This window comes from Asparagus officinalis, chromosome 7 (assembly GCF_001876935.1).
Source record: "Asparagus officinalis chromosome 7, Aspof.V1, whole genome shotgun sequence".
Lineage (NCBI taxonomy): Eukaryota > Viridiplantae > Streptophyta > Magnoliopsida > Asparagales > Asparagaceae > Asparagus > Asparagus officinalis.
The window spans coordinates 60393665-60408520 of record NC_033800.1 but is presented as its reverse complement, the minus strand read 5'-3'; the positions used below and the strand labels follow the sequence as shown (position 1 = coordinate 60408520).

Here is a 14856-nt window from a genome sequence, read left to right as displayed (position 1 = left end):
GAGCTGGGAGCTGAAGGCGGTCGACAGCCACGGTCGACCGCGTGGACCCTGTAGGATTTTCGGGCTCTATCGTTTGGTTCGGTCGATCGTCGCAGTCGACCGTGAGTTTCCTATAGCCGATTTGTTCTCTGTCGGGAGTGTTCGGTCAACTGCCACGGTCAACCGCGATACCTGTGCGGTCGACCGTCGCGGTCGACCGTAGGCTGTTTGGACTGGGCTTTGGGTTTTCAACCCGGTTTGTTTTGGAGCTGATATATAACTCTAATCCTGATTAGTTAGGATTAAGCAAGGACGATTTTGAGCAGTCTTTTGGAGAGGATTGCTGCATCCAATTGTGAGAGATTTGTGAAAAATCTAGAGCTTTGTTTTAGTGTTTGATCGGTGAGATTTGTAACTCTATTTGTATTCTCTTAATTTCTAATAGTAAGAACTCTCCCCTCCTTGTCCTGTGGACGTAGGCAACTTGTCGAACCACGTAAATAGTTTGTTCTTGGTGTGATTGTGATTTGCTTAGTGGTTGTGATTTATCTCGAGTTATTGTTCGTGTTGCCTCGAAGCTTCCGCCGCGCACAACATTGTTTAGAGAACAAATCATTTTTACTTATGCTTTTATTGTTGAGATCATATTGTACTACACAAGGATACCGAGAGGAGTGATTGGTGAGAGACGAGGTCAATTCTAAGAGGAGCGGCGTCAGTCGTAAATCCTAGGAAGAGGTAGTAATTCCGAGCACTTGAGGAAGGTGACACGGGCTAGGCCAACATTTAGAGGAGTGTGTTGTGTATTGACAATTGTGTAGTTATAAACGTTGTCGGTGAGCGTTGAAAACCAATTGTGTAGTTGATTTGAGATAGTTGAGATTCTCCTTGATAGTGAGAAGCGGAGACGTAGGTGATGGGTCGACTCAACTCAGTGATCATTTCTTTTGTGTTTGTGTTTGCCTTGACGTATTTTCTTGTGCTCATTGTTTATCGTCATTGTCTCATAGTTTATTTCGCCCTTTGTTCATTATATTCTTGCATATATCTTATTGTACATCATATTGATAGGATATTGTTAGTAAGTTTTAATTTGGTATCGAAATCGGATTGGATTAACAAATACCATATTCAACCTCCCCCCCACCCCCCAAGGATAATTTCAAATACAAACTCCATGTTAGTGATTTTATGGAGTAATGTTTATAGTATATTTCTTTGATAATGGCTTTTATATATTTTTGGCCCCCAAAATCGAATTTCTAGTTACTCCACTGTTCTTCACTCGCCCCTGCACCGGTGTCCTCTTTCCACGATCTCTTTCATAACTGTTGAAAAATTGTATATACTTTTCTCTTTTTTTATCTCCTTTAGCTGTAGTTGGATTATTTAAAAGAATTTTTGTTAACAGTTGTGACGAAAGCGAGAACAGAAGCATCACCCGACGCGCAATGCGAATACTTGTATGATACTTGGAGCATCGTCACCTTCGTAGGAGCCGCTCAGGCCTTTTTGTCTGCAACGGTAATTTATCAAATAATATAGCCACAGATTTAATTTAATTTGGGTCAATGAGGCATTTTCTTGGGTCAAACGTTGTTTATGTCGAATTCATGGATTGCGTGTGGATGCGTGCATTTGGTTTTGTTCGTTCGAGCGGACATTTTAGACTTTTCGGGTATTTTGAATTTGGTTTGTTGATTAATTAAGCTGTGTAGGTCATTAACTAAAGTTGGGTTGACGCGAAATTTGGTTGCACTAGTTTCAGGCCCGTGCGATGCACAGATTTGTTTAATATACAAAAATTGATGTAGCAAAAGAATACAAACAGTTCAAACAGTTTACGAAGCGTTCAAACAGTTTACGAAGCATCTTGTTTGGAAAATTGAAAAGGCAGGGAGAGTTAGTTCAAATCTCAAGGAGAACTTTTTATTTTTTATTTTTTATTTTTTATTTCAAATTTAATATGGAGAACTTTTGTTGAAACTTGACAAGTGGCACTTGCAAGAAGATAGCAATTGATATGTTTGCCAAGTGTTGTTTAAAATGGTATGAGCCATTTTTGCCAAGTGGCATTTTTGCCAAGTGGCGAATTGAAGCGTAACAACTTTTAGTAATAGTATATAGATATGGCTTGCTACTGAGATCGTGCCATGCTCTTCTCAATCTTTGCCAGGGTTTATGCTTAAATTTGGGTAAAAATAATGTTAGGGGCACACCCCCTAACACACCACCAACCACACCCCCTCTCCCATGCCCCACATGGGATTTTAAATTTTTTAAAATCCCATGTGGGACCCGGTTTACTGTAGCGATGGGAGAGGGGGGTGTGGTTGGTGGTGTGGTAGGGGGTGTGCCCCTAACACCACTCTTTGGGTAATTTGTAAATAGTATAGTTTACTAAAACTGACAACGTATATATACTATGGAGCATAAGAGCTCATAAACGTGAAACTACGGAGGTTACGTACATAATCTTTCTTCAGGCCCTAAAACTTGGGTTCCATTAATGTAAATAAAATCTGTATAGTTCTAGCTAACACTAGTAGAAAAACGATCAACCTAGTCGGAACAAACTAGACGGAATTTTTTCCGTCTAGTTTGAGGCAAACTAGACGGAAAAAATTCCGTCTAGTTTGTTCCGTCTAGTTTGAAACAATCTAGATGGAAAATTCCGTCTAGATTGACAAACTAGACGGAAAATCAACCTAGACGGAATTCCGTCTAGGTTGCTTGTCAACCTAGACGGAATTCCGTCTAGGTTGACAGTCAACCTAGACGGAATTTCCATCTAGGTTGATTTTCAACCTAGACGGAATTTCCGTCTAGGTTGACAAGCAACCTAGACGGAAATCCGTCTAGGTTGCCTAGGGCAACCTAACTTCAGCCGCCGCCCCCCTCCTCTTTTCTCAATCTCTCCTCTTTTCCCAATCTCTCTATCTCTCTCTTACTCTCCCCCTCCCTCCGCCTAAACCCCCTATCCAATTCTAGCTGACATATTATATTATGGCCAATTAGAAGATATCGTTGAGGTAATTTACGGGTTTGGTAAACCAAAACAATGTACTTACACGATGTTCAAGGTTCGGTGGTGTCCTGCAAAAAAGCAAAAGGATCATTATGGATTTACACTAGTCAATCTTCACCGAGAAGTATATACGGATGAGAAATTCATTTTCGCAGAACAAGCTGATCAGTGCTTCTATGTGAAAGATCCGAATGTCATGTATGATTGGGTGGTTTTGTACAAGGAGCCAAGATCTGTTGTTCTTCCTAATAACAATGAAAAAAATATTGAAGAAAGTGAAGATAATTATAGTGAACCAATCGGTTCATCTGATGATGTTTGGCAAGAATTCTCTTACGCACAGAATGTGGCGCTGGATGTAGGTATGAACTATATATGGTACACCATATTATCGATTTTTATCTTATCATAATAAAAACAATAATGCATTTCATAACAACATATCTCATAAGCATGTATACAATTTTTTCTTAACGATTGTCTTTATTATATTTGCAGATGAGGAGGAGGATGAGGAGGCTCTTTGACCTGGAGGGTGATCGCTCACGGAGTATCACCCCAGGTAGTGGTGCTGATGATCCACTACCATCTCCGGATGCAGGTATAAAAATTAATTAATACTTTAACATGTTTTATAAATTTTTAGTTATCTAGCTCATAGTGTTCATTTGTTGTAGATGCTGGATATTCATCACCCGGCCCCTCTGATGCAGCACCAGAACCATCCCCCGACGCAGCACCAGAACCATCCCCCGACGCAGGTATTAAATATTTAATAATTGATAATGTTCAATTAAAATTTAATATTAATGATTCTTCTTTCTTATGTAGGTGCTACTTGGACCCCGACATATCCATCATATACATTCCATACTGACTTGCGGCCAAAGACCCAGGACTTTCTCAGTTTACCTTTACCTCCGGACTCTCATAAGTCCAAGGCTGATTCAAGGAAGTACCACCCACGTGCTGCGAGAAAGTTACAGGAAATGCTTCCTATGTTGGAGACTAGGAAAGCTGATGCACTCGCAGCAAAAGAAAGAGAGATAGCGAATGGTAAATTGTATAAATACTTTTAATTTTCATATTTGTATATTATATGATATATTATCATGTTGTTATTATTGTAGGTGCTAAGTCAGATCGCATAGAGGGACGGCGTGGCGGAGGTAAGCCTGATTCTAAACAACCGCCAAGAGGAATGAGGGCCATTATTAGGTGGAATAGTTCTAATTTGCCCGTTGGTCCTTGGTCGACCCGATTGAATGCATATATTGGGGTTCTCGTGCGTAGAGCGACCATTATCAACCCTTATTTTCATTTTAAGGATGATCGAGTAGACGATGGTAAATTGATATGGACTGCGCTTATGGTAAGTGCATATTGTTTTAGATTTTCATTTATTAATAATTAGTAATTGATATTAAATTATCCTTACTAAATGTGTATGTAAATCTACAGGACTGCTTCTGCCTTGAGGACTTTGAGGGGGCTTGGAATTATGTGTTTAATGTCAAGGTTAAAGCAGTCCTCAAACAATGGAGGCATGAGATCAAACATGAAACCTATGACAGGTATGAGGAGGACTGGCAGAGGTTTTTAAACCTCGATGAACGAGTTGACGAGATTCATTTCACGGCTCTCCTCATGTATTAGGACAGCGATGCCGCCAAGGTTAGTTTCATAAAAATTACTTTATAATTTTAAGATATTATTTCATTGCATATTTACATATTTTTTTTAAAGAATAAATCCACGAAGGGGTCAGAAAATAGAAGAAAGAAGCTGCATGACCATCACTTGGGCTCACACTCTTACGCCAATCTGGAGGATGTTTATTGTCAAGATACGGTATATGTTATTTAAAGATTTAAAAGATCTTAATGTTTAGTATGATTATGAAATCTCATAATTTATAATATGACAGGGGAAATCATTAATGCCGATACACTTGAGGGCCAGAGCGGCATATGGTACTTTTCGTGAACAATATAGGGGTGATGAGAGGAATCGGGATAAGATCACGGCAAATCTCGAGTTAGTGGTGAGACTTATACATATCTTGAGTAGTATTATTAATTCTATTTTGTTAACATTACGAGGAAACGAGAACACAAATAATATGATCATTATCTTGAATTAACTATAAATTTGTGATTTAGGAGGGATTTGAGACTGCATCCAAGGAGGCTGCATCTGTGTACATTTCGCAGGAGGAGGAACAAACCGAGCCAGACCCTCACATGCTTTCTGCAGAGGAGAACATCAATCTCACACAGAACTTGATGGGTCATAATAGGTAAGGATGGTGAAAAATCGAATCAATTTGAATACTACATACTATTTATATTTGTTTACCATTATTGAATTTGAGAGCAAAGTTTAATATTTATTTCTCCCTAATAATAGGAGAGGAAGATATCCTCTGCATGGTGTCGGAGCTTCACCCGGTATAAGCATTAGATCGTCCACAGCATCCTCCACACCATCTAAGTCGATGAGAGCATCCACAAGCAGTTTCCAGGCTATGCCATTTGTCGCACGTATCTCTGCCTTCTTGATTGACAAAATTGACCCGGAGCTACATATTCAGGTGACTAATGAGATGACCAGAGTTGTGCTGACGGCGAACTCGATGGACGATCTCATGGGGTATGTTATACAATATTTAGGCGGTGCTATTCCTTATAGCGCGTATGGTGGTGTCATACGGATCATTAGCTCGATTGGCGATAATTCCGGCGCTAGACAGAGTAGTGCTCAGGTACCTTATTTTTTTCTTATATTTATAAATTCATTTTTATCTAATATGTTATCAAACACCACATAATGATTATTCAATTAAACATTCAGAGTGGAGATATTGGAGGGAGCAACACCCGTTCTCGTAATCGGGATAGAGATACCCCCGCCGACGACGATGGATGAGGTTTTTTTATTTTTAATGCAATAAACAGTTTTATTTGTTATAACAGTACATTTATTCATGTTGTGTATCCTATCTTAGTCATGTGCATTGTTAGTATATATATTGTTGGATGTGTTTTAGACGGAACTGATTGATGTATATTTTGAAGTGGATGGTTGGATTTGTACAATGTGTTGGATTTGGTTATATAGATGTTTTTGAATGGAATTGTTATGAATTTTGATTATAATTGGATGGTTGAATGTGGCGTGTACAGTATTTTCTGGATATATTCAAATATTAATGTAATTGTACAGGAAAATATAAAGTTTAATTAATTTTTTTTTCTAAAAAAAGGTAATCTAGACGGAATTCCGTCTAGGTTGAATCTTCCTAGACGGAGTTCCGTCTAGGTTGTAAAAAACCAACCTAGACGGAAATTCCGTCTAGTTTAACATACCAAACGGAATTCCGTCTGGTCTGTCAAACTAGACGGAATTTCCGTCTAGTTTGACAGACCAGACGGAATTCCGTCTGGTATGTCAAACTAGACGGAATTCTTATTCCGTCTAGGTTGTCTTCCGTCTAGATTGATTAACCTAGACGGAATTCCGTCTAGTTTGCTTCAATCTAGACGGAAGCAAAATAAACCACCCAAACTAGACGGAATTCCGTCTAGTTGATCTAATCTATACGGAATTTGAATCAACCTAGACGGAAATTTCCGTCTAGGTTGATCGTTTTTCTACTAGTGTAAGAGGCTTTTTAGTTTTTACTGAACCTAGAGTTCGATGGTTTGATGCATGCAATTGGAACTTTTTTTTTCTTTAATTTTTTTTTCCAGTTTACTAAAGAGCCAGGCAACGTGACGCATGCGAACAAATTGCCAATTGTTTATGAGTTGCCTACGCCTCCGATTCACAAGGGAACTTATGCCAGCGCGACTTCACGGGAATTTGACATTGTGAGCATGTAAGTTTGTTTGTTACACTAATTATTTTAATATCTCTCCTTTAACTTTTTTTATAAAATGTTTGTGAGATTCAATTTTGATCAAAGTTCAAAGGCTACTTTGACGACTTCTCTAATTGGACCTTTTTTTTTTGCTGGTGGTTGGGGGGGGGGGTGTGCCTGAGTGGTGCGTGTTCTTCTTCTTCTTCTTTTTTGGTTGGTGAGGGTCTACAAATAAGCATTTTACATGGTCTTTAAAATATTGCGAAAAAGAGAAAGAACATATTTGAGTCTCACTTATGTTGGTACCAACTTAAACTCTAAGTCGGATATGGGTTTAAAGGCTAGGTCCAATCCTAATAGTTTTCTTAGAGGTTAAGTTAACTTGGCGGGCAAATCGTTTTTAAATAAGGCGTCATATTCTAGGGGTTCAGAGTAGAGAGAAGGAGAGTGACAATATTCTTATAATCAGGTGTTTAAAGAGTGTAACTGGGTTCAAGGGTATTGTGAGAGAGAGAGTTTGACAGTCTTTGTCCGTACAAGATATTGTAATTTGGAGATGATAGTGGATTGATTTTAATCACGTGGTTTGTCCCTATTGAGGGTTTTCCACGTTAAATCTCGTGTGATTCTATTTGTTGCGTTTGGTGGTTTCAGGGTTTTTGTGAGATCTAAAAATCACAACAAGTGGTATCAGAGCGAGGTTCGACGGTTTGTGGAGGTTTGACCGGTGTGCGATTTGTGAAGTCGTCAGCGGTCGAAGCGTGATGATAAACATCGGAGGAAACAAAAAAAGGTACTATAGCAGGGAATACTGTAGCAGCAACGGGAACACTTTTCACGTGGAGGATGATGACTTCTTCGGGTCCGAAGTTTGATATTCCGCTATTCAACGGTAAGACAAATTTTATAGTATGGCAGTGTACGGTTGAAGATATTCTTGTGCAGCAGAGTGTTGATTAAGCTTTGGAGGAGAAAAAACCTGATATATTGAAGAATGCAGAATGGAGTTCTATACAAAGAGGGCGGTTAGCACAATTTGTTTGGCACTAGCCCCCGAGATCAAGTACAATGTTATGCAAGAGACCACACCAAGGGGCTGTAGGAAAGGCTCGAGGGGATTTATGCGTCAAAGCTGATGACCAACCGATTGTGTTTGAGGATGGAGCTTTATTCGTTAAAGATGGAAGAATGTACTACAATTTAAGACCACATCAATGCCTTTAATCAGCTAGTTTGCCAACTTATAAATATTGATGAGGAGATTAAAGAAGAAGAGTAGGCGCTACTTCTATTGTCTTCCTTGCGGAAGTCGTACAAGCCATTAGTTCAGACGATAATTGTAGGGAAGCAAACTTTGAAGTTCAATGATGTGACAGCATTGCTACGTGAGAATGAAAGAATAATGGAAAAGGAGAGCGCATCTAATGGTGGTGAGAGTGCACTAGCTTTTGAAGGTTCTAATCGAGGGAGGAGTAATAGGAGATGTGACAGTTATCGAGGTAGGTCAAAATATCAAGCTCGAGACGATAGCGAAAAGGAGTGCTATTATTGCGGAGAGAAGAGTCACATTCAGTTCAGATGTTCCCAGATACGAGATGATTTGAAGAGTATTAGACAGATGAAGCTTCAAGAAAATGGGAAGAAGGCGGACTCCTCGATGGTTGTATGTGATAAAGATGTAGTTTTGTTAATGTAGAGTATAGATACTGATGCGAGTAACACTTGGGTGTTAGATTCTGCAGTCTCTATGCACTTTTGCAACAACAAAAATTATTTGGACACATTGAAGATAGATGAAGAATTTGACGACGTGATTGTTGGAAACAACAAGAAGATGAAGGTTGAAGGTGTAGGAAGTGTTTGCCTCAAGCTTCACACTAGAAAGGTCAGAATTCTTCATCATATGAGATATGTGTCGTCATATGATGCTAATTTAATTTTGTTGGGTAAGATGGCATCGCGTGGGTACAAGTATGTGGGGGAAGGAGAGTGATGTAAAGTGTATAAAAATGATGATTTAATTTTACGATGGAGGAGAATAGTAATCATATTTGCTATTTAGATGTGCGATCTGTTAATAGTGTAGATGACTCTTCTCAGGCTCTTGTCCATAAGGGAGAGGTGAAGAAGAAGTAGAAGAGAGTGAGTTTTTCTGAAGTCGTTGAGACACTTGGAGATTTTTCGTCGAGGGAGGATATGTTGGGTACCAACTCAAACTCCAAGTCGAATGCGAGTTTGAAGTCTAGGCACAATCCTAGTAGTTTTCTTATAGATCAAGTTAACTTGGCGGGCAAGTCAGGGGTGTCTTTAAATAAGGCGTTATATTCTAGGATTTCAGAATAGAGAGAAGGAGAGAGACAATATTCTTATAATCAGGGTTTCAGAGAATGTAATCGGATTCAAGGGTATTGTGAGAGAGAGGGTTTGGCAGTCTTTGTCCATGCAAGAGATTATAATTTGGATGTGATAGTGGATTGATTTTGATCCCGTAGTTTTTTCCTATTAAGGGTTTTCCACGTTAGATCTTGTGTGATTTTATTTGCTGCGTTTTGTGGTTTTTGGGGTTTTTGCAAGATCTAAAAATCCCAACAACATAAGACTTTGGATCAATTAAAAAATGACCTCTATTAATTCTAAGCCGGTTTCTAATTTAAAATAGCCAATATTACTTTTGAAAACAAATTTTTGGGAACATAGTATAGTAGATTGATACTATAGTATATAAGTATATATATATATATATAGTAATATATATATAATATGACTATTATATATATATATATATATGTATATTATATACTATATATATATATATACTATATATATATATATATATTACTATATACATATATGTAGTGTATGCTATTATAATGATACATGTATATATATCATATATATATAATAACTATATATAGTATACTATATACTATATAAATATTATATAATATATATATACTATAGATATATAGCATATATATATATACATTAATATATATATATATAATATAGTATTGGAGAAATATGGGTATGTTGGTACTCATGCCAAATTTTGGCTTGGTAGTGATGTGTCACATCCCCATCCGACTCCTCTACCCATGTGAAGTGGCTCCCAAATTTGAATGAGTGGATGGGGATGTGGACACTTCACTACCTAAGCACAACTTTTTTATGCGTGATACATAGCATACTCATATTTCTATATATGATATATTAATATATATATATATATATATATATATATTATATATATATATTAAGCACTAGTAACTTATTTACAATTTCTAAAGTGGTCCTAAGTATAGCGATTTTTTTTATTTTGGTCACATAAACTAGACGATACTTTGTCTATAGGGTATAGCGTCCCATTATTCTTAGCCTAGTTGTTACATTTATATTCTACTAGTATTCTAGGGCACACGATGCATGCATGAAAAAAATTGGGTGATTTGTTAGTTTTTTATTAGATTTTACAACTTCTAAGATATTTTGATTGATTACTTGTGTAAAAGTATTTTCGTTGTTTTATTCCAAGTAAGAAGATATTTTATTTAGTCAAGTCTGACGGTATTTCACTTAGCTTAATAAGTGTGAGTATTTCTATAGTTTTTGTTATAAATTTTAGATCTCGCAAAAACCACGAAAAACCACCAAACGCAGTAAATAGAATCGCACAAGATTTAACGTGGAAAACCCTCAACAGAGAAAAATTACGGGATTAAAAATCAATCCACTATCACTTACAAATTATAATCTTTTGCACATGGATAAAGACTGTCAAACCCTCTCTCTCTCTCCTTCTCTCTATTCTTCTTGGGTTTTCCTCCAATAATAAAAGAATATATATAGAGAAACCAAGATCTTATCTCTAGCCTAACTTCCTAATTAGAATAGGATTCAAACTCTTAATCATGATGAAACTCAAACTTCTAATCATGATAGATCTCTAACCCTATCTAATTCTTATGAAGTTATACAAAGAATCAAAAACACAATCCTAACTTGGAGTTTGAGTTGATATCTAACATATCCTCCCTCGATGAAAAATCTCCAAGTATCTTAACAGCTTCAGAAAAACTCACTCTCTTCTTTTTGTTCTTTACCTCTCCCTTGTGGACAAGAGTCTGAGAAGAGTAATCTACACCATTAACGGATCACCCATCTAAATAGCAAATATGGTTGTTGTTCTTACTCCCTTGTAAAATTAAATCACCATGCTTGTACCCACGCGATGCCATCTCACCAACGAAATTAAATTAGCACCACATGGCGACACATATGTCACATGATGAAGGATTCTGACCTTCCCAGTGTCAAGCTTGAGGCGAACACTTCCAACACATTCAACTTTCATCTTCTCATTATTTTCAACAATCACGTCGTCAAATTCTTCATCTGTCTTCAATGTGTCAAAATAATTTTTGTTGTTGCAAACGTGCATAGAGGCTGTAAATCTAACACCCAAGTGTTACTCGTATTAGTACATGTACTCTGCATCAACACTACCACATCTTCATCACACACAACCATCAAGGAGTCCACCTTATTCCCATTTTTTTGAAGCTTCATTTGTCTAATACTCTTTAAATCATCACGTATCTGGGAATATCTAAATTGAATGTGACCCTTCTCTCTGCAATAATAGCACTCCCTTTCGCTATCGTCTCGGACCCGAGATTTTGACCTTCCTCAATAACTGTCAGATCTCCCCTTACCCTTCCTTAATTAGAACCTTCAAAAGCTAGTGCACTCTCACCACCATTAGATGCGCTCTCTTTTTCCATCATTATTTCATTCTCACATAGGAGTGTTGTCACATCGTTAAACTTCAAAGTCTGCTTCCCTACAATTATTGTCCGAAATAACGGCTTGTACAACTTCGGCAAGGAAGACAATAGGAGTAACACCTGCTCTTCTTCTTTAATCTCCTCATCAATATTCATAAGTTGACAAACTAGATGATTAAAGGTATTGATGTGGTCTTGAATTGCAGTACATTTTTCCATCTTCAACGAATAAAGCTCTATCCTCAAACACAATCGGTTGGTCATTAACTTCGGCTCATAAATCCCCTCGAGCCTTTCCCACAGCCCCTTTGGTGTGGTCTCTTGCATAACATTGTACTTGATCTCGGGGTCGAGTACCAAACGAATTGTGCTAACCGCCATCTTTTGCATAGAACTCCATTCAGCATCCTTCAATCCTTCTGTTTTCTTCTCCTCTAAAGCTTGATCAACACATTTCTACATAAGAATATCTTGAACCGTGCACTGCTATAGTATAAAATTTGTCTTACCGTTAAATAGTGGAATATCGAACTTCGGATCCGAAAAAGTCATCATCCTCTTACCGCAATCAAAATTCAAATCAGTTACTTTAGAGATTGAATTTGATAAAATTTGTCTTGCCGTTAAATAACGGAATATCGAACTTCGGACCCGAAGAAGTCATCATCCTCTAACCATAATCAAAATTTAAATTAGTTACTATAGAGATTAAATTTGATAAAACCAACGTTAAAAATGAACTCAACACGTCGAAAAACCCTAGGAACTACTCCTGGATCACCAAAATCTGCCTCCAAATCCTCAATCAAAAGACAAATCAATCTCAACCGTCGGACCATGCTCTTTTTTCCCTCTCCGATGTCGATCATCGCACTTCGACCGCTGACACATTCACCAATCGCACACCAGTCAAACCTCCACAAACTGTCGAACCCCGCTCTGATACCACTTGTTATGATTTTTAGATCTCGCAAAAACCCCGATAACCCACTTAACACAGCAAATAGAATCACACAAGATTTAACATAGAAAACCCTCAACATGTAAAAACCACGGGATTAAAAATCAATCCACTATCACCTCCAAATTATAATCTTTTGTATGTACAAAGACTGCCAAACTCTCTCTCATTCTCTCTACTCTTCTTGGTTTTTACTCTAACAATAGAAGAATATATATAAGAAAACCAAAACTCTATCTCTAGCCTAACTTCCTAATTAGAATAGGATTCAAACTCCTAATCATGATGAAACCCAAACTCCTGATCATGATAAATCTCTAACCCTATCTAATTCTCATGAAGTTATACAAATAATCAAAAACACAATCCTAACTAGGAGTTTGAGTTGATACCCAACAATTTTCTCCAAGCGGGTAAAAGGCATTTTTTTTTAAATTTTAAAAATGCGAACCACAAATCAGAGGGGAAGCTTTACTTAATACATAGTAACAGATTTATTTCGTTATTCTTGCTATCTTTCCTTTATTTATGGGTCCTCTTCTGGGAGGATAATTAAATAGTTAGATCCTTCTTTAAGTCCAAGTTGGATTTTATTTATTGAAGTAAATAAGAAAAAGTAACCTGACATGCATTCTAACTCTTCTGTGCTTCACAGCTCATATTTGTTCCTGAAACTTATTTATAATTTTATACTAGAACTTATACCTACCCACACCATTAACCAACTTGTGGATAACCTAGTCTGAAAACAAATTAAACTATTGAAATAATCCTATTTGAAACAAATCTACTCATACTTCACCAAACCAAATCTCCCCTCAATCTATTATGTCATAAAACACTTAGGATATATATCATACTTAGAAAATACTCATATTTCATGCTTCTTGGTGGGTTGTTTATTTCATTTCAAGCAAGCCTTAAGTGAGAACTTGTGTCCTGCATAAGCTTGTGGCTGTTGGTTGAGATTACACGGGAAACCTTAATGTAAGTAATTACATGATTATTTTGGGATATCGTGTAATCTCAATTGCTTATCGCAGGATTATCTATGTAGATACGCAGATCTTAGGGTCACCTGTGTAATTACACCTGTCCTAGGATACCGCGATGTAAAAACCTCAATATATCATCTCATATCCATTATCATCCTTTTCAACATGCCCATTAAGATCTCCTTCTATAAACAATTTCGCTGCTATTGAAATTTCTTGTAATGTTCTCCCAAAACTACCTATTAGCATTCTCGGACAACTCCACCTATGACATATAAGCACTAACAATAGTAACAACCCCGACATCTAAGACAATTTTATTAGTATTATTCTATCTCCACTCTTTCTACACCTACGATACTATATTTTTATTATGTTATCTACAAGTATTCCCACTATGTTTCTATTTTTCTCATGTCATGTATGCTAAAGTTTATTCTGATTTTTTTTATTTCTCTAGATTTTTCACCTAACATTTATTTTCTTGTAAAGGTGATTATAGTACAAGTAGCTAACCTAACTCTGTTCTCTTATAAAAAAATCTTCTACCCTTTTCTTTCATATGACGTTCTAGATTACGCCTAATGCTATTTGGCCGCCTATTAGAGGATTGAAGTTTTTTAAAACACCATTGTTTACTTAACATTACACTTGGGTAAAATCAACATAACGTGTCGCTTCCATAGAGCACCCTAGCAAGCAACCATTGCCTACTTATCATTTGTTGATGTCAATAATCTAACATGGGGTTTACTTAAGGATTAATGTGGGGTTGGAGTCCTCAAGCTTCCTCTCTTGGCGAGGGGTCGACCCTTGCTGCTGACTCGATCGATGATGATGTCGTTGCTACTATTGTGGATGATGTTGTTGCTTTAGCTGCCCTAACACCTTCTTGTAGGATCGGGCATCTTCCACGTTCATGTACCCATGGGCCTTAGTCATTAGCTACTCATAGCTAGTGACTCATTTCTTAACGAGCGAGTCAACTAGCTCATTACTCTCCAGGCCGGCCACAATGGCTGACATCGTGACCGCGCTGCTAGCGTCATCGACTTCCAGTCTTTTGGCCTGAAACCTTTTAAAATAATCTCTAAAGCTCTTTCCACACTCTTGCCTCATCTACATCAAAACATGGGAAGGCATCTTTGGATTGTTGTCGGCTAGTAAATGATGCACAAACTTTTGACTGAGCTGCTCAAAGCTGTTGATGGACTTCTTTAGTAAGAAGTTCCACCATAGCTTGGTGC

General features: G+C 37.4%; 1 protein-coding gene and 1 long non-coding RNA gene across 2 annotated transcripts; both read left to right on the top strand.

Annotated features, from left to right (window-relative positions):
* On the top strand, positions 3464-4414 carry LOC109847218. Its single transcript, XM_020416460.1, has 5 exons — positions 3464-3608; positions 3685-3768; positions 3839-4063; positions 4138-4247; positions 4400-4414. Exons 1-5 carry the CDS (start codon positions 3506-3508, stop codon positions 4412-4414), a joined length of 537 nt encoding a protein of 178 aa, XP_020272049.1. The 5' UTR covers positions 3464-3505.
* LOC109847416 lies at positions 4751-5201 on the top strand. Its single transcript, XR_002248624.1, has 3 exons — positions 4751-4858; positions 4935-5051; positions 5170-5201. It is a non-coding gene; the product is annotated as an uncharacterized LOC109847416 (long non-coding RNA).

Bases quoted from the DNA above. Each gene is read 5' to 3' on its own strand.
- LOC109847218 (XM_020416460.1), top strand. From the start codon at position 3,506: ATGAGGAGGAGGATGAGGAGGCTCTTTGACCTGGAGGGTGATCGCTCA. The intron at 3,609-3,684 runs GTATAAAAATTA...CATTTGTTGTAG, and splicing joins ACTACCATCTCCGGATGCAG to ATGCTGGATATTCATCACCC. The intron at 4,064-4,137 runs GTAAATTGTATA...TTATTATTGTAG, and splicing joins AGAAAGAGAGATAGCGAATG to GTGCTAAGTCAGATCGCATA.